Raw genomic sequence first — 21,421 nt, forward strand, 5'->3', positions numbered from 1 at the left:
TATGCTGGTTGCATATTTAACTGCAGGCAAGCTCGCAATTTTAAAGGAGTCATTTTTGCTCAAGAAAAGTTAGACATGTATACGAGCGGGCGAAACGCATTAAAAAGGTAAGACTACGGCTTATCACGATTTCCGGAAAACTTCGTCAGTCCGAAAAACGAGTCCTATGGAAAATACCCAGCCAGCACAAACCTTTTGAGTAAGTTTTGTTTAACAGCAGACATAGAAGCTAATTGCAGAAAAAAACTACTGTAAATAGCTGATATGGCGCTTACTCAGACGTTATTCAAGCAATTTGGGCACAAAATATACTGCTATTAGCTGTGTAATAGCAACGTAAAAGATGAATAAGTTTTGAATAATTGTACGACAAGCTGAATATCTTCTGCATAAAAAGATTTTGTTCCTTAACACAAGTACTACAGCTCTTTTAGCCAGATGATGAGTGAATGATGAATGAACATGGTATTGACTGGTTAAGTCCTTCAAAGCTCAGATATTCAGATCATACACAGCGTTTAGCTTATTTCAGGTATATTTTAGCAAGAAGTTGATCAAATTAATATTGACAAATCCGAACAGCGTTATAAGACGGCGACATATTCGTATTATTACCCTTATTTAGGCTTGATGAAAGAAATTGTAGGTGCGCATGCAACTTTACCGTGTATATATATATATATTTCGTGTAAATTTTTCACGCGCTACCAGATAAGCCGGGTTTTGAAGAAATAAACAACATTTCTTCTAGTTGCATGTTTTTACGTGTAATTTTTTTTTTTACTTTATTTCAATGTAAAGGTTTAAAAATGACTCTGTAAAACTTTTTAAAGAATATTATAATAATTTCGTTATTAAACTTGAGTATTTGAGTATATAATTCCACATCATTATAATTAGGTTATGTTGTTCGATAATGGCGACGAACATTCTGAATAAAATCTGATTGCACAGCGGCTTATCGTCTAATGTATGCATAACAGACCATAAGTGTCCACTTATTAAGTTGTGCTCTGGTTAAAAGTGGACTGCACTAAACATTTTTCGACAACTGTTCTATAATAACACACATTTGTACTGTAAATCAAACAATTAGGATTCAGTCATATAATAATAAAAACCCACATTATGGGAAAGCTATATAATTTATTAATTTTAGTTCTTATCAAATTCAGATAATTATAGAAGATTCCGATGAATTGAGAACCTCATTCTTTTAGAAGTCGGTTAAAAAATATTACGATACGAAAAATTACATACCTACTTAATTATAACTAATCATTGTAGTACAGAATTCATAATAGTACGATACAAATAAATACGTATAGTAGGTACTATACTACAAACGTGCGACGCATTTTCACGTAGAACCACTACAAATAAAAAATCGGTAAAAAAACTTTTAAGTTAAACGGTTTTATCTTATGTGCACTGAAAACTAGAAAATAAAAAAATAGTTACTTACCTGTCAACCTACGTAGGTGGTCCCGGTCATATTAAACTAAAATAAAAACGTGGGGCCCATTAACTATTGCTGTAGTACTTTCTTCTAGAGGTATAATAGGTGTGGATTGCATCGACTTACTATAATCGTAACTGGAGATTTTGACAATCAATAATCAGCCGTAGCAGCTTCACCGGCGAACGCCGAGCTCATGATCTACCAAAGTATAAAGATATGCTTTGCCATAGGTAGGATTTCACAGGGGCCCCACGTTTTTATTTTAGTTTAATATGACCGGGACCACCTACGTAGGTTGACAGGTAAGTAACTATTTTTTTATTTTCTAGTTTTCAGTGCACATAAGATAAAACCGTTTAACTTAAAAGTTTTTTTACCGATTTTTTATTTTCTAGTTTTTAGTATTTAATGAAAATGCGTACCGAATATTCCTCATTCTATCTAATTCATTTAGTGTATCATTATTACACGGTCTCTTACCTGACAATTTATTACAATCTAATTCCTCAATACATAGCCCTTCCAGATACTTTTTTTTTTAACAACCCCAAAAATCATCACATGACCTCTCCTGCTGTGGGTCAGCAGCGGTGAGGGAGTGTCAGACTCTTGACTAGAAACCGTTTTGTTCCGTCGTAGGCCTTTTATGTACCAGGGCCGCGGTAACTCTTTCGAACAATCTCGCAGCCCAGGCAGGCCTTGGCCCTGTTGGGCCCCGCTGGAGTTACTGACAGTTTTCTACTTGTGAAGCCCTTTTATTTGATACCCGTATTGGTGGGATTGATAAAAAATTGTTATCAGCCATTTGGTAGCGGCGGCCATCTTAGATTTCAATTTTGCATAGTAAATTGTATTCTACTTGTTGAGACCTTTCATTTGATACCCATGTTGATGGGATTGATAAAACCTACGTTATCCGCCATTTTATAGCGGCCGCCATCTTGGATTTAATTTTTTATAGTATATTGTATTCTGTTTGTTGAGCCCTTTCATTTGATACCCATATTGATGGGATTGATAAAACCTACGTTATCCGCCATCTTAGATTTCAATTTTGCATAGTAAATTGTATTCTACTTGTTGAGACCTTTCATTTGATACCCATGTTGATGGGATTTATAAAACCTACGTTATCCGCCATTTTGTAGCGGCCGCCATCTTGGATTTCATTTTTTATAGTAAATTGTATTCTACTTGTTGAGTCCTTTCATTTGATACCCATGTTGATGGGATTTATAAAACCTAAGTTATCCGCCATTTTGTAGAGGCCGCCATCTTGGATTTTAATTTTATATAGTACATTGTATTCTACTGGTTGAGAACTTTCATTTGATACCCATATTGATGGGATTGATAAAACCTACGTTATCCGCCATTTTGTAGCGGCCGCCATCTTGGATTTCAATTTTTTATAGTATATTGTATTCTGCTTGTTGAGCCCTTTCATTTGATACCCATATTGATGGGATTGATAAAATCTACGTTATCCGCCATTTTGTGCCGGCGGCCATATTGGATTTACAATGTTATTGATATTACTATATTGTATTGTCATCGGAATTAAAGGTGTATACAAAATTTCAGATTAATCGGTTGACAGGAAGAGGGTGAAATTTGAATTACTAAATTTGACCCAAGAATGAATAAATAAAACAAACGGGGTAAGCTAAATAAAACCGTTTAAAATAGCACAGTCAGCCGGTTAAATGCTGACTAACGTTCCAGAACAGCTCTTCTAGCTTAAAAATGTCTACTTCTCATGAATACTCAGCAAACTTCTGCATCAGAATCTGTTGTTAGCTGCACATGACGGTAATTTCGTACTCAAAGCGTCATAAAGTAGTTACAACAGCTATCTTTATTTCTGTTAAGTTACTATATGCTTCATAACAGAAACAACGCCTATTTTATACAGCAGCTGAATAACTGTCAAGGTGTAGTGTGTAGTACAATTAAAAGAAAACAGAATATAGCTTATCCAGTATCATGCTTGATAATGGAATTTTATACCAATGTTATACAAAAGATTACACGAACTCTTGAGTAACAGGTCTTTTTATGATGATTATTCAGTTTGAAGAAATAAAATCCGCAAATTACTAAACTAATTCAGCTGATAGCATTATTATAGCAAAAAATAACTTTAATACATAATTTCGTAATACACTCAGCTTATATTCATATATAATAAAGCTTAACCCTGCATAGAGTTAAATTCTTGGCCAGTTATCTGACTTGTGTGCTGCCTGGGTAGTTATTTCCCATCCTCTGATCAAATGCTATCTCCTATCATTTTAGGAATCAAAAATAAAAACCTATTTAGGAAAAGAATATACGCTTTGGTCTAGATATCTTACAGATCTTTATAATATTCAATCATAAACAGGTATGTAACCAACAATTCTGAAAATACTGATGACACTACTATGTGTAAAATATAAATAAACGAGGGAAGGTAACTATAGCAAATTCCCCAACGATAAAAACAATGGTAAATAACATATAGGCATATAACATGTAGAATTATTTATAGGGATAGAAACAAAAGCTGAATTTTCCTAGTTTTTCAATAAAAAAAAGTAAGTAGGTAAGTTCCAATGCTTTGTCCTATATTACGAAAAAAAATATAATAATTTTACTTGTTTATTGTATTAGCTTATACCTATTGTCATATATTTAGCTGTAACGTCTACAAAAAAAAATCTACTGAAAATCAACAATCTATTAACGTCTGTGTGGACATTAATGAAGTGATTAGTAGAAGTACGTTCACTAGATAAATATGTAGTTTAAAGACATAAAAGAGACTGATTCATCTGCATTCTATATAATAGCATTACGCGTGACTCCATTGATATTCATTTAAATAAGTAAACGTAGCGAGTCACTGGACAGTTTGTGAAAGCTCTTGAAAAGGTCAGCATGGGAAATACCTACAGTCTACGCAAGTGCCTGAGATCATTGTAACAGTAAACATTTCTATTCTTCATGTAAAGTGACAGTGTGAACCTAGAATGTATGCAATAAATGAACAAAACATACATATTTTTATTGTACTGTAATTCGTAGCGTGGCAACTACGATTTTCTTTTACCTCTATATTTCAGCAGTTACATTTGTACATCCCCAGTTGATACAATACTTTTTTCTATTTTAGGTAGTGTTTGTGTGTAAAAGTATAATACATCGGTGATGTGCTATACCTACAGTGGAATTTAATTAGTAACTAAAGTTTCCAGGACTTATAAGTACGTAGCTATGTGGAACGTATCCACTAATTCCTAAAACTGCTAATAAACAGCAATCCACTTTTTCTTTTCTTAGGTACCTGTAGATTTGGGCATGTACCTAATTCTAAATGTCGGTAAGTGGAACGTGTAATTGATAACATTATTAAGGTGGTTTGGTATCCGTTACTGATGCTGGATTTATTTACGGTACTATACCAAATATGTGTTTATTGATTAATTATTTCTGAATACTGATTTATGGTATGAATTTACCTGTTTGACCATGAATGTCTGGTATGCATTCATCAAACCCGTAAGTGGAAGTCAAATTGTCATTAAGGTAAATTTTAGTTCAGTCATTCAAAGTTATTAATTTATATTTTAACTAGCAAACTTCCCCGGTTTCACATAAAAACTACGATGCTTTCAATAAACCAAATTTATAGATAGCCTGATACTGAAACTACCCTCAATATTAGTATGGATAAGAATATTATCAATTCACGTAAAAGATAGTAAGTTCCTCAATACAATGACGCCAATCAAGCACGATTAAATTTTTCTTTAGGAAAATAAATACAGTTTTCCTTGTAATGTCATTTACTTTTCCTCAGAAGTCTCCATGATAATCTAACCATGATAATCTATAGGTAAGAGCTACGTAAGAATTGTACTGTAGAGGTACCAATTATTGCAAGCGTACTAAAACGTAGGTATAGTACGAAAGCTCGCTGAAACATTGCATTTTCACGACATGCGCCAATATAATGCACCTGCTGCACGTCCATAAATATTGAACATTAATAGTTCAATAGACGTTTTTGAGTTGTAAATAGCTGGCAACCTATTTTCGTGTCTCGTTTGGATTCGATGTAGGAATTAGGTCAACTACGGAGAAGGGCGCGCAGCCATCGCTTTGTGTGAAGAATGCTCGGTAGGCGGGGCACTGTACGGCGATGTATGACGTAGCGGAGCAATGCCCCTGCGCGAGCCGCCAGCCACGGCATGTGACGTCACCAGCACTCACGAGCTATCCTTGCCCTGACACCGTACAACGATATTGGGCTCCTACTGCTACGCTAGTTCACAATGCCGTCCAAATGATTTTTATAGCTATGAAGCTCAAACATTGAGGACTGCAATGATATCAACTTGAGAAGCAAGGCGTATTAAGCATCATTTTAATCGTATTGCTGTTGCGTAGCACTCTTGAAGTTTTAGACAATTTTCGACGACTGTGCACAATAGCACCAAGTGATTGCATTGAGACAATAAGGTAGGTACCGGTACATGTCTACTTATAATAGTGTAAGCTGAGCACGTAGCTTAGTGTCGACGCTTCGAGTAGCCTACCAAGCCTAGTCCAATTCAATGATCCCATACAAATCTAATATCGGTAAACGATGTGAGCCCACCTGATTGGAATAAAAATACATTCAATAAGTATACTGTACCAACTATAATTTAATGAAGGTAATGTTTACCTAAGAATGACAAGGAAACCTACAAATAAACCAACATTGTTTAAAACCACATTAACTATTTTAATTCATTATTAAATCAAAGAGTTGTGGATGATAATATCAAATGAGGTAATGGGATAAAATTAACAATTAAATATAATGATGTAAATGACAACGGTTTGACGTCAGGCCTTATTGTTTATTTTGCATTATGAAAAAAATAATTGAAACTGGTACCTACCTATGTATGTATGTAACAAATTAGCTCTTGTGATAGAGGCACAGCGGACAACAAAAAAATAGGTATTCTGTATTACAGATTGACGTCAGAGCATATTAATGACATTTGTGGAGTAACTTTACGATAGCAATAGCAGAACTAATGATTATTAAAATAACAGTCACGCACGAGTGTGATCCCCGAATAGTTAGGGATAGGTACGTGGTCGTACTCACGTAATCACTCATACCTGCTCTATTAAACCTAGGCACCCTTCGCATGTTTAATAAAAGACCAATAACTAACTTATTTGATTTGGGAAAAATATGTAAATTTCATACTTCCTCCCTGCGTATTTTAAATAAATCTTGGCATCATGCTTAATATTAGTGCTCGTAATTTTCTTTTTAGAATACCTATGTTTAATTTATTTACTTAATTTTAAATCTACACACAGAACATCATGTGTAGTATTTAAATAAAACAACTTCATGTGTAGCGCTAATAATTGTATTGTACTTAGATATATTTAGCGTAACGAAATAAACGGTATTTATGTTTACTTACGCATAAAAATGGGTTTTCCCATCTTATGACGACCGAAGATTATACGCATGCGGATCAGAAAAAACATCCGGACAAATACAATCCATCGTAATAAAATCAAAGTTTTATCAAATTACAGACTCAATTATGAAAAGCGTGTACATAGTTTACATTTTTGAATATTTTTTTAAAGACAGATTTCGTGGCATGTCTTGTGTCATATGAATACGAAATGTACGATAATCGCCGGGCATTGTCGGGTGTCTCACTGATACATAAATCATTATGATAGCTGGTTGACGTGCGCACACCGATGCCACGTTTTTCTGTCTTGTGTTTTGTGTTATTAGTGATAATAAGAAGCCGTCACGTGATGCCAGTCACTCCAATTGACTGCCCAGTGTCCATACAAATTAGTGAAATAAGTATATATTTCATCGATCTCATGACGAACTAATTTAATCGTAGGAACGCAATGTGCAGTAAATGTAACAATTTACTATACCTAGTATTTTATTATGGAATTCCCATATTGTAAAAAGCGGTTGACAATACTCCCTAATGGGCTGGACATTGTCAAAGTACTTATGCCTATATTACATACTTTAGTCCTTCACAATGCGAGGTAAAACATTGTTTACTCATTTAACTCCACAATAGGTATGACGTTTTGGATAGGATTATTATTATCAGAGCATCTATTTTTATTGCACTGGTAATCATAATCTTCTATTTTTGATAGCTTGTTATTTTTATGTAAACAACTTTAAGGAAAAACAAACAAAAAAAATCTTATTTTACAGTGTGCATCACACAGGTGCACCACTAAGGTACCGTAATAAATATCCACAGATTTTAATTAGGTCATATGCATGCGTATTACTCAATAAAATGGTCGGTACAACGCCTGCCTAGCTAGCCACAAGGACGTAGCATAGTTTTGATTTAGCCGTGTACGTCAGTGCCTATTGTTTCTTCAACGGTTATTATAGAATCTGCTTCAAAATAAGCAGCAAGTATTGAAATGTTAAAGTTATTTGATATACTTTATAACTGAAACATAATAATGATTGAATATACATTTTCTTAATGGCATAAGGCCCCGTAAGTCTGACGTTTGTAGTAAAATGTTTAGTCTAACAGCGGCCGACCCCTGACATTAGCGTAGAACTCACGCGTCTGACAGTTCCGGCTCCACTGCAGACAAATGGCGAATGCAGATGTTTGTCTTTCACTAACAACATCACCACAGAACTATGGTTACTCTCAAACTGTAACAGTTGCTGTGAAAATTACAACCTTGCTTTCATAAAATATTTAAAAAAATAATGATCCTGATTTAATTGATATCCTTAAACATACTTCGTTGGTTCGTACAAAATCACATTAATTAATTTATTTCGGATATTGATCTTATGACAGCACGTGCTACCAACGCTCTATATATAAGAGGTACACTATCGTACAGCATGCTTGATTTACGTATACATCGATTTAGAATTTATAAAGCGTCAATAATTTAAATTACTGCAGTAACAGTACCGTGCATGATGGCATTACCACAGATTACCTTACTACCAATAGTTACTAGCAATACTATGGTTTCTTTGCAACTGAATGCTAAATCATCGATCCAGAGTTAACATTTTGACGAGATAGCTCGCGTGTCTGTTTCACAACATTCATAAAGAACATATTTACAACTACTTAGTAAGTAACAACTCAAAAGGCCAACGATTAATATCGAATTTGGATACCAAATTCAAATGTTTTCTGCGTATGCATGACGTCAAAGAAAACTGTTTTGAACACCGAAAGCCGTTTATGTAGGTAAATGTAAACATTTATGTTTTCTTTCTTTCAGACAAGTTTGGCTCTTTACTATTCTTTTTCTTCATAAAGTTATTTGAGAGAGCTGAGTATAATCCTTGGGGCTATAATGCAGCGCTGCGCATTACATAATGCTGTGAACAATCACATATCGGTAGCCGGACGTTTAATATAAAAGTGGTGACGCACGAACGCTCTCTTATCTTCGATTGACCTCGTTGAAGGGTTCGGACCGAAGCTGCAATCTAATTTAAACACTAAACGTCATAATAGTGATTATTTTTAACAATAGTTTGAAAGACGTACCGGATTAGAATACATTTAATATTTTTATCCAGACACAAGTATGATTTAAAAGGGAAAGAAATATTCATTATATAATGACTTTAATTATATTTATCTATAATTTACATTATTTTCCTTTAATTATGTGTATTTAACACCATTTAAGTGCTTGCGTTATACATGGTTTTGCATAATTTATGAAAAGGGGCGTCCATTGAAAAATAACAATGACCGGCTCAATGATTGGTAGCATCACTTTGTTTTTGTTTAAGATTGTGATGAGTGAAATGTTTGCTTTGCAAAACGTATTTGTAAATAGCACTTTAATATTGATTGCAAACAATGTTATCAGACGAGGCAGCATATACGTTATTATAGAGAACAATGAACACTTACGACCTGTATACCTAGTGTAAATACGTGCTATACATAGATATAGGCCTAAGTGGATGAGTCGCAATAACTTCAATAGCCATCTGATACCACTGATGGCTATCAAACAAAGATAAAGATGGGAGTGGCGTTTCATTTTTAGTCGCCATTACGGAAAATGATTAATTATCTATTTACGGATTGTTCAGAGAAACAAACATATGTCGTTACATAGAAAGCTTTACTACGAAGTTGTTCATTTAAATTGTCAATCACTCTTAGTAGTTCTGATGTTAATTGCTTACGTAGTGGTGACGTCATGAGAAATTGAATAACGTATCAAAGTGTACACTTGTTTTTTGACTGGCGAATTCAATTAATTAAATAAATAAACAATTAAGTAATAGGAAAATTCTTTCAAAACTATGTATTTGATAAGCAAATATTGACCTAGGTATGATGGACTTTCCTTTGATGTCATAGTAAAGTCTGGAATGAGGAATGTGATTTACCTCTATCCTGCTTTACTCATCAAATTTTACTTAGAAATTACTTAGGTAGATTTATAATACTGAATTTTACAGTGCTAAATTATCCAATTAGTAAGCTTTCTACGCTCTCCAAAAATAATTCAAAATGTATGTGCATTTATTAGCGATAATTTTTTTTCGAAAAATTCTTGTCTTTTAGATTTTCATGCAAATTGAATAAAAATTACGCGAATGAAATTTCTTAATTATTACGCAAATAAGTGCGATGAGTAATCGTTGACGTATTTATGTATTTAAACAGTTGGGATGAAGATTACAAGCTATTTAAACATTATGTTCGATTGTTTCATACTACTATATAGGTATGCATAACAAAATAACATCGCCTAGCTTTGCTTAAGAAGTGTCAAAATGATGGTTGTTTGACAGTACAAATATCAGGTACAGCTTTACGTCAAAGCAATTAAATGTAATGGTCTAGCGAAACGCTCATAAAAATAGTACTCAAGAAGGTAAATATTTGAGACACTCTTTCGTCATTATTTCGTTACGATATTGTAGTAGAGTCACACACAGATAAACATGTCAAACTTATTCTTTTGCCTTCTCGCTGCAGACGAAACTTATTACAATGATTGAGACTGAAATTAGTTTTACTATCAACGTTTTATGGTGCATTTTCGCGAATGGCACTCAAAATAATTTTATGAAATAATCACAAGGAAATCTGGCAACTCACGTATTATGTTGAAAATAGATTATAATAAAATATCGAAACATACACTGAACATATTATTTCAGGGACAATGTTTGACATCAGCGTGACGTGTTTGTTACGTAACCACAATTTGGAATTTGCTCCCAAATTTCCCGCTTGCGCATGTGGACGTTTCATAGAAATAGGACGTTAGTGTTTGTAAACAGTCAAGTTAGTTAGACTTACCGTTTTAGAAATAATACGTTGTTCGTCTAGGCAGAGCACGTGGGTTTCCCATCGCCTGAGGAACTTGGCTGCGAGAATCTTGTCTACTACAGTCCTGGTGTGCTGGAAGCAGCAGACCCTGAGGGAGCCTTCCGTGGCCAGTTTGTATCTTGGCCCTGGAGGAGGTGCGGGCGTGCCAGCGCTGTTGGATAAGTCCAGGCCTGCATTGTCAGCACAGCATTCAGGACTCGAACCCTGTAAAAAGATATAGTAGTTTAATATTAAAATCCTATGTTACCTGGCATATTAACTACAATTTAATTTATTTTTATTCACAGTTATACTTAAATTGTATGTTTTTGACTTTATTTCAGTAAATACGTAACGCATAACTATGCAAAAAACATTCAAGTCACGTTCAATTCGAATCATAAATCAACATGAATGATGAATTTTTAATCTGAAAAATGTTATGTGACTGCCGTAACCGCAAGCGTGGAAAATGCATTTCTCCTTTAAAAGAGTTTCCAGTTTAGCGAATAAACTATAAACTATTTTTCCTGACAGGTACGTAAGTATAACTTTTATAGTAAGAGGCCGCCGAACCTGAGGTCCCGGGTTCGATTCCCGGTTCGGTCGACATTTGTGTGATGAGCATGCTTGTTGGCCGTGGTCTGGGTGTTACAATATGTATTTATAAATATGTATATATGTAGCTATATGTAGTTTATCAGTTGTGTTAGCACCCATAACACAAGTTAATTAATAACTTACCATGGGGCTAACCGACCGTGTGTGAAAAAGGTGTCCCGACATTATAAAAAAAAAACAGGGCTTTCGAGGGGTTCATAAGAGATTTTGTCGCGCAAGTAAAATCCGCGCTGAAAAATTGGCCAGTGTGAAAGCTCTGTCAGGTAGCGTGGAACTGTAAGACCGACGAATTTTATACGACATAAAATAAATGCTAAATTAAATTACCTAGCACACCAAATAACTACTTACTCAAACCCTTGCCTAGCTCGATCAATTTAGCTGTAGATATCATAGGAATTCAAAATAAAAATATTTGTTGTCCCAGCATGTTATGAACTAAAATAACTATGTAATTAGTCTACATATTTATCACGATAAATTATGATAACATTAAAACATATGAAATAATAAAAATGAAATGTGAAAATTAGCCTGAAGGTAATTTCTGAAAATTATTAAATATAGCTGATAAACAATTAGTATGATAGATAAAATAACATACTTTATAAATAGCTTTGGAAGACATTTTAATAGACACGCTACACGCTGCTTATTGGTCCGTACGTTAAACTATTTCTGATTGCGGCAAATAAATACAGTTAATTATATTTATTCAATATAATATCCTATATATAACAACGATGACGTCAGTTGCGGCCTTGTACTTTAATTTAAATGCAGATATCTTAAATGATATCAAAGTCCTATAGAAATATGACATGGAAATACCTAGTTCAGTAATCATGCTCTTTGAACTTTCTCCACAAATACAAATATATTTATTGGAACAAGCTCATTTACAAACGGGTAAATGTTCGTTAACAACCGCATAAGTAAAAAATACTCTGTCGCAGCCGTAAGCCCACCCAAGAGGAGAGATGTCAGCGTTCCGGTAGCGTATATAGACTAAAAGAATGAACAAACCTAAATATATATGACAAAGTTTGTTGCCTTAGCTTGAAATGACAATTTAATAAATGATAACGTACTAAATTGAACGCTGCATAAACGCTGGCGTGTGGTTGGAATCAATCTAGGCTAAAAATACATTGTTTTGTTTCACACAAACTTTATCGCATAATTGTTTCTATATTTTCAACCAACCATCGCCTTGTAACTTTTGATGTCTTTAAGTCATTCGTAACTAACCTAGAACGTGTGATCACGTTATTATATAAACTGAAACTTTTTAACTGCCTCGTTGGTCTAGTTGTCGCAAGTGTGGCTGCTGAGCACGAGTCCGAGTCACGAGCCCGAGTCGGGCCAAAATCGCTTTGTAGGTTTTAGAAGACTTTCACAAAGCAGCCCGGAGCCTGGAAGTTGGTGATTGATACACCCGTGCATCGGAGAGCACGTAAATGTCGGTCCTGCGCCTGATCTCTCTCCGGTCGTGTCGGATTGCCGTCCCATCGGGCTATGAGAGTGAAGGAATAGTGAGTGCACCTGTGTCTGCGCAAATGCTTGTGCACTATAATATGTCCTGCGCAGTTGGCTAATCTCCTTACATGAGAACAGCCGCCGTAGCCGATAATCGGCTAGGAGGACATCATCATCATCATATAAACTGAAAAATACCAGGTATAATTTTCTATTGGTTTATTGTATCATATACCCAAACCACAAACCTTAGTTTAACAATTTTGAACCGTTGTTGGTTACCTACATACGTGTCAGGGCACTCGTACTAATATTGAGCCGGTGACCACTAACAAACAACTAATAAGTACGCATTGACGCAATTAATTTACCTTGGTAACTGTACGTACTCATAACAATGCTTTACAGATTGTTATAAGCATGCAAACTCGGCTTTAATATAACTGTTAAATAACCAAACATTTTTTTATGGTTTACTCTCGATTATATTCATGAAGGCATTAATTGAATTTAATTAAAACATTGTTGAAATTGGTTGAAATAACTATTCTGTAGTCATACTCGACGATTAAAACGCTGGAGATTTGTTATACCTGTCTATTATCTTCTATCTTCTATATGTATAAATAAAAATGAATTCTTGTTCGTTAGTCTGATTAAAACTCGAGAACGGCTGAACCGATTGAGGTGATATTGGTTTTAAAATGTTTGTAGAGGTCCAGGGAAGGTTTGAACGATACGAAGTTCGCGGGATCAGCTAGTAATTAATAAAGAGTCCAAATGACTTAAGGATTAATTAATCGATTTTCAACATTACGTACCTATTAATCCTAGAATCTAGCTGGATTATAGCTATATAGATGAGTGGTCAGTCATCCCCACACTGACCTCGGAGAGGATCAAATGACCCGCGTTACTATTTACACGCGAGTTCCACAGCGGTCGTAATTCCATACAGACCCATTAATCTATATTGCCATAAATCTGTATCTGTTGATGCAGATGTTTACACTACAGTTTTAGCCTACAATTCGTAGCGTGTAGCCCAAAACAACAGTTTTTGTGTAGACTAGCAGCTTTGTTCGTGCAATCAAATTTTGTTTTTAAAATTTATAAGACATGCTTTTCTCAATAGATATTATATAAAAATAACAATATCATTAAATGATAAACCGCCAAGTTTTAAAGTGCATTGAAGAAGCTTGTTTTAGCATTTTCAAATAAAGAACATTCCGCTAAAAGCTAGGAACAAAATAAGCACGATGTGGTTGGTCCTAGTGGCAATGTGTAAATTACAATATAACTCTTGGATTGGGACGTTTGGAGGCCGTTGTGTGCCCATGTTTTGAAACCGCTTACAAAGAAAATCTAAAGAACAGACGTCTACTTATGCATGTGAAATTCAGAAAAAGTTGTACCACCCACACAAGTTGACGTATGAAAATAATTATGAAATCAAAGAATTACCTAGGTCAATTATACTAAATACATCTTAATTAAAATATACACTTACCTATCCTAATCTTCCTAGGTGCGAAATTTAAACCTATTTTTTTTTCTGTTTTAAAGAATCCTCACATAATTATGCCAGTGACCAAATTCTCAGCAAAGTTGCATGTGATTATTTAAACTGATATACTAAGTACCTATACCATGCCTGCGAAGAAGGTAACGTGACCTAAAATTATATCTTTGATTGTTGCTATCTTATCTAGTGCAATATCCGAGTGCAGAGTGGGTCGGTGGTGCTGGCGCATGACATGACCCACATAGTGGTCGGTGTTCGGTGACGTCACTGCGAAAATTTGGGTCATGAGGGCGCGGATACCGAGGCACCGCGCTCCTCCGCTTGAGGAGATCGACCCGAATGGAGAACACCAGCGGCGTTTGAGCGCGTACATCACACTGCGCTGTCAATAATAATACAGAACATCTCACAGATGCTAACAAACACCATCATTTTACATAAGTACCTATTATTACTAATAATGGACCTACTAAATTCTGTGAATGTAACCTATTCCAGTCTTCTAACACATGTAGCGTGCTCCATAAGTAGATGAATATCATAAAATGATGTTTAAACTTATTTAACCTTCGCTCTGCTACTGTATTCAATCATCTCATGTCAATTACATAGGAGTACCTCATGTACACGATTAATACTAATAGATACTATAAACGTAGTCAAATGAGTACGTTTTAACGTCCCCACCAAGACGGTTTAAATAAGCATAATTCGTTGGATTGTGCTAATCCATCTCATGATTGATTTGGAGACATGCAAGTTCGACAGACTAAAGAAACCAACATTGTAATTTTATGTTTACAGCACCAACATGTCCTTAGAATTTAAATTATGTAATTCAGTGTGTCACCTTCTTCGTGAAGGTTGTAAAGTGTGAGGTTAATAAAATCCGAGGTTGCCACTAATCTGATTTAAACAGATTCTGACAGTGACACTGAAACAAACTGAACATGAATTTGCTCGTAAATAAAAAGGTATGAAGTTGATAGGGGATCAGTTTTGGTTCCGATATTCATGTCCGTCAAAACTTCACCGATATTTTATGCCTCCATCCTTTTTTTACGACCACAACCATAAATTGCTACAAAGATTGAGGATAACTTTAGGTCGCAAACATGACACATGGACTTTCTAAAGTGCAATTAGCTCTGACTACATCATCGGAAGCTGATTTGTCATCGCATGTTGATGTTATGACATAAGTTATTGCGCAGCCCCTTTAGTCATAATATATTACGTCAGTAAAAGTTACTACGGCATCATTTGAACGTCGTCAGTGTACTGTTTTTTGGCCGATACCATCACTGTTACTAGGTAATTCACAACTTAAAGTTTGATCACATCCCACGCCCCCTTGACGTCTTTAATTTGAAAAACAGTGGGTATGTATGTACATGAAATTAGTCATAACGTACAGTGACTGTTCCGAATGCTGTTTTAATGAACTACTGTGCGTGTCATCACATAATGGTATGATGTTCATAGAATTGATGAGGAAGCACGGCTTGTGTATAGATTACATGGAATACTATTGCAATAAAACTATTTGTTATAATAATATGTTCATGAATTATTAGTATTTGTGTCCAGGAGCAAAGGTTACTGCATCTATTTTCCCGTTTAATTCTTATTTTAAATAAACCATAGCTATTGTTAAAAAATAAAAATATATTGACATATTTATTTACTATTTATAATAAGTATCCTTGGACGCAATGGGGTAATTATTTCACAAATATCTTCTTTATGTGATGAGTGTGGTTTATAAGACAACACATTTCAATTATGAAATTGTTTTGTTTCCATCATCAGATAAGTAATCAGTAAGCAAGGGTGCTATAGGTACATACATGATCTCAGAAGTTCAGTGAATGTTAATCTCCCGAGTTGCTGACCTATTTGTAACGATAGTCAAGCAGCCAACATGCTTATCAGAGCACGACGATCAAATCGGTAGGGTATTTTCCGCTCCTTAGGGATTAAACACTAAATTTCTTCCAAATTGAGGTAGGTTTCTCAGAGGTTTTGATTTTCAAAACCTATTAATTTTAAGGAACTTCGCGTTAGAATTTGTTTTCATCACAATATCTTGTATTCTTTAAGCTAAATCTATATTTACCGAAGATATAAACTTTTCGTGCCTTGATAACTACCCGATCACGTTTTTTCATAGCCGCATTGGTTTGAGTAAAAAATAATTGAATGTTGTATCTAAACAGTTGAGTTGGGTCTTTTGTTGCACAGATTTGGTGACGTACAGTGAGTGGTCAAGATTAAAGTGAATCGTTTGGTCGAACCAATCGATACAGCACGCTAGTTGTTGCGGCGCCGCGTGAGGGTCATGATGTGACCGCGTGCTCCAGCCACACTATACACATCGTATATGCACAGACCAACTGTCGTCCCACTCAGACGGGGGTGAAGTACACTGTCTTGCAATTAAACAGTTCACACGGATAAAAAAACATGACTTGAATCATGTTTTTTTCGAGTGCTACGCAGCCGCTACGAGATGTTTTTAAGGAAAATTTCCCTCATTTTACGATATTGCTTGGCTAAAATTGCCTTTGTACGTAATATAGTAGGTGTTGGGCAGGCAGCTATCACTACATACACACTTGTTATCTCTCACTTGAACACGTTCTATTACATGTAGTTTCAGGTTTTTGTTGCGCGTAGCGGCTGTAATTTCAAGTCGTAGTAATCGTAGCATTTCTAAGAATTAAAAACTTTTTGCGCATTTCTTTTACAAAATAATATTAATGTTAAGACTATGATTAAAATAAGGAAAACTTTTTTTCACAAGTTTTTCAATGATACTATGTATATTCATCTGTAGAATATGTCAACATTTCCGAAGCTCGTAATCTCTTTTGATAAAAATAGTTTGCAGAAGGTGATAATGATGGAATGTTCCGTTTATTTATGTTTTATGCACGGTTTATTTATTTTTTAAGAAAATAATAATTATTTAATTTTGTGATAGTTGGTTCAAAATGGTAACGGTAATTTTCAGAAGGCCGTGAGTTTTTTAAGGATAGAACAAAGGCGCTCTGTGAAGCAGGTCCAATCGGCGTTTTTGAAAATCTAAGCAAACCTCTAATAAAACTACTTTTACAGATTTTATCGCAGTTATGTTAATATTATTTAAACGCGACGTTTCGGATCCTTTACTGCATCCATTTTAAAATGTAGAGGTACAATGTAACTGTCAAAAAATCTCCAATGTTATTTTTTGTTATTTGTATAGAGAAAATTTAAAAAGAGTCCATGAAAATGAATAAACTCAGAAAACCCATAAATCAATTCATAGAATTTATTTACAAAGTGAGTTATTATCAGATAATGATTGATCCATGCAAACAAATTCTGTGAATCCAAGAAGGAAATAATATCAGTGAATGACTGAATAAAAACAATTGACGTTTACATTATTATCTTTCAAAGATCCATCAGATAAAGGTATTGTGTAGCTACCTGTGTCATATTAGTTGTAACTGAAAGAAATGTTTCACACATCTATACCACCACGAGGAAAATTGTTTGTTTGTAGAAAAATACTGTCGTGATTGATCATCAGTTTTTATTTGGCTAACGCGACATTATCTCAGATCCTGTATGTTCTTTGCTTGTCTGCCAAAATAAGCTGTAACCACGGTCCTTATATCGTAAGTTTGGGATTACGAAACAGCTGTGCGACCCGTGTTGTTGATACATTTGTAAATAAACACCATAACCGACGCCACGCCGATGACGTCAGCAACTTGATTTATACAATAATGTTCTTACTTATAATGACGTACTTTTTATGAGAGAAAGGCGGTAGGATGTGCTCAAGATACTGTTAACAGTTTACTGCTTACTGCGCGACCAACTGAAGGTTATTTTTATTTTATGTTTTGTTGAGCGCGGTGCATCCGTGCAAAACACTTATTTTCTACACGAAAAACTGAAGTTAATACAATATCGTTAAGGCAAAATAAACAGTGACTATATAGCATAAATACTTAGTCGAAGTTTATTTGATTTCGCGGAATAATTTTACAAAACAAGAAGATAAATTTTCTTGTTGGGGAAAATTTTTGATTGTTTTGAATAGGATTTTGATGGAACTTTCTCATCGGGAAACCCGTAACGTCATGACTGACGGTTTCTTCTACCTGCTTTTCATGGTTTACCGAATTAAAATGTACTTAAGTATCTAACATCGCCACAAAAAAGTGGGACTAACATTATTTTGCTCACGATGCTGCTACTGAGTATAAACTTTCGTAAACAGGTGTAAATATTTGCAAACGGAAGTAAATATACACACATAATTTTAATTAATGCTCTATGTTTACTAATGCTTATGATTACCTACATCGTATTTCGTAATCAGACAAACCCACAAAATATGAAACCGTGCCAGTAAATAATAATATATGATCATACCTATGCTGTATGTTTAATAATATCTGTGTTACGTTACAACCAGCCTCTGTAATGTGGTTTAGAAAACCGCGAAAGTTGACTATTTGTGCCTGTGTATAAATAAAGTATACCATGTCTTGAAATTACTGATCATTTTCATTACGGTTCGTACCCACGTCAAGATGACTTCTATTATAAATAGGTATGTACAATGACATAATTAATAGCAGTTTAATATTATGGTTCGATTTGAATAATTTATAACTATAAACGTGAAGAAAATGCTTTGTTTTCCATGAGGTGCGTGCGTCTGCGGTACGCAAATACTTGCTTGTGTACGTACTTAGGTGTTATGTAAATAGTCAGCCTCCGCGCAGTAAGTATATGACTTTTGATAAGAACATACAAGTTACTATTTTTCAGCTACCAGCAAATGTAATTATGATTTATGATATTATTAGGTAAGGAATTTTGAATACTCACGAAATATTCTGCAGAACTCTGATCTGCTAGGGATGGTGAGAGCAGACAGCCAGGCGAGGGTGGAGCGGTGGCGGCTGGCGGCGGCGGAGCCAGGGACAGTAGCTCGCCGGCCGAGGCAGACATGCTGCCGGCCGCCGCCAGGCTGCGCAGCCGGTCGGCCAGGTCCGTGTGACCACCGTTACACACTTTGCTTATGTTCCCATCCTTATCATCTTTGGAGCTCAAGTTATTTATGATCCGCGGCCGGCGCAGCTTCCTTGACGCTGCACGCCACCGCCTGAGGCGGCAAGCGGCGTTGTTCAACACGTCCTCAGTATCACGGCACTGTGTCTGCTCCTCTTCGGAGTGCGTGGCCTCCTCCTCATCTACCTGTTCATCTATGAAAGGCAGTGTCTGCGAAAGGGCAGACGGTGATGGCTCTCCATCACTAAGGGCTGTATTCGATGGACTCAAAAAGTCCCTCAAAGCAAAAGCTAGCCTCTGGTCGGCATTCAATCCCACCGGCGCATTATTCGGGACTTGTTCGCCCGACATATACCGACTCTCATCGATTTTGCCATCTTTGTCATCAGTCTTCAAGGCACCATTTTCATTAGAATTGAGATCCACGTTGATTTCTTGATTGTAGGAAGGCATTTTGAAAAATCGGCAGTTAATAAAATTCATTTGTAGTTTTATAATACCGTGAAGGCAATGGGGGTATTTTGAATTAGTTTTTTATTTTATTTTACGATCTAAATATCTGAATAAAGCGTCTCTGATCCCGGCATTGATGCAAACTAAATTGTATGATATTTAACAATCCGCACATTTTTATCAATAATGTAAACGATACACAATTTTTTACTGCAGATTTGAATAGGCACGGTAAATTGATTCGTCTCAAACGTCAACTCACTGAACTAAACATGAACTTATTTATTTTACGTACATCACTTGAATCTGTCATAGTTAAAACTCGCGGCAATATTAAAATTATAGTATGGATTGCATTCACAATCGGCCTCGAATTACACAAGCAGTGTTCGCAAACTGAGCGGAGCAGTACTGGCTGGCGCTATCATCCTAAGCTATACATATACGTTCTAGACAGTACACCTCTTGTTTGTATATTGACGTATTGTAGCTTGCGCAAGGCGAGTGGCGCTGCCGCGGTCGCGGCCGTCACGGCAAACTTTTGCAGCGCCATCTATACACGACGCCGTTTGTTGAACCCTGCCTTACAAAACTACGACTAGCACTTGCGAGTGCATGCATCCATCTAGATACAGAGCATTTCTAAGAGGTGGCAGTAGTACAAATGGCCCATATTCAATTGACAGAAAAGTACAACCGAAAACAGTGGAATACTGGATAAATATGTATGCCTAAAGAAGGTGGTGATTCCATAGTAATCCCTAATTTTTTCCATGATATGTCTCCCAAGCGAGTACCTAACTATCGCATTCCTTACATATAATGGTTTGGCATATTCACCCCTGAACAGTAAGCCTGCTAAACCAAGATTACAAAGTTCTTTACTAAAGTAATGATGTAATATTTAGATGATGGTATCTAACATTTCTTTTGGTGTCCTTAAGTACCACTCATTTTAGAGGACCTAACTCAAAACACAGATGAATTATTGTCTTGAAAACCTAGATCGGCTATATGATGTGTTAGTATTTTGCAATAAATAATAAAATTTATATGAGTACCTTGTATTGGAAAAACTACGACGTATTGTTTTATAGCACAAAGTTTCATAAACGCAGCTTGCAATATAGTAGTGAATAGGCACTAAACAAGGTTTTTTTTTTTCAAATCTATATATACATATAATAAATCTGTAAAAAAACTGTGTCTGTACATTGAATATATTAAAAAAATAATAATTGGGTGGGGTTTAGAAACAGTAATGGAGCACAAATCCAAAAAAAAAATTCTGTCTGTATGTCTGTATGTCTGTATGTCTGTTTGTTTGTACACGCTAATCTTCGGAACTACTGGACGGATTTCAATGATTTTTTCTTTGTTGTATCAGTATTAAGCCTGGTCAACATATAG

General features: G+C 35.4%; 1 protein-coding gene across 1 annotated transcript in view; it reads right to left on the reverse strand.

Annotated features, from left to right (window-relative positions):
* The window catches only part of LOC124638147 (C-Maf-inducing protein-like), a 28,396-nt gene extending 7,440 nt beyond the window's left edge, over positions 1 to 20,956 (reverse strand). The window contains exons 1-2 of the mRNA XM_047175416.1: positions 19,376 to 20,956; positions 10,843 to 11,076 (exon numbers count right to left, since the gene is read on the reverse strand). Of these exons, the coding sequence (XP_047031372.1) occupies positions 10,843 to 11,076; positions 19,376 to 20,041 (900 nt within the window). The 5' untranslated portion in view covers positions 20,042 to 20,956. The remainder of the gene's footprint in view (positions 1 to 10,842; positions 11,077 to 19,375) is intronic.
* Between the last annotated feature and the right edge of the window lie 465 nt (positions 20,957 to 21,421).

This window comes from Helicoverpa zea, chromosome 1 (assembly GCF_022581195.2).
Source record: "Helicoverpa zea isolate HzStark_Cry1AcR chromosome 1, ilHelZeax1.1, whole genome shotgun sequence".
NCBI classification, from domain to species: domain Eukaryota; kingdom Metazoa; phylum Arthropoda; class Insecta; order Lepidoptera; family Noctuidae; genus Helicoverpa; species Helicoverpa zea.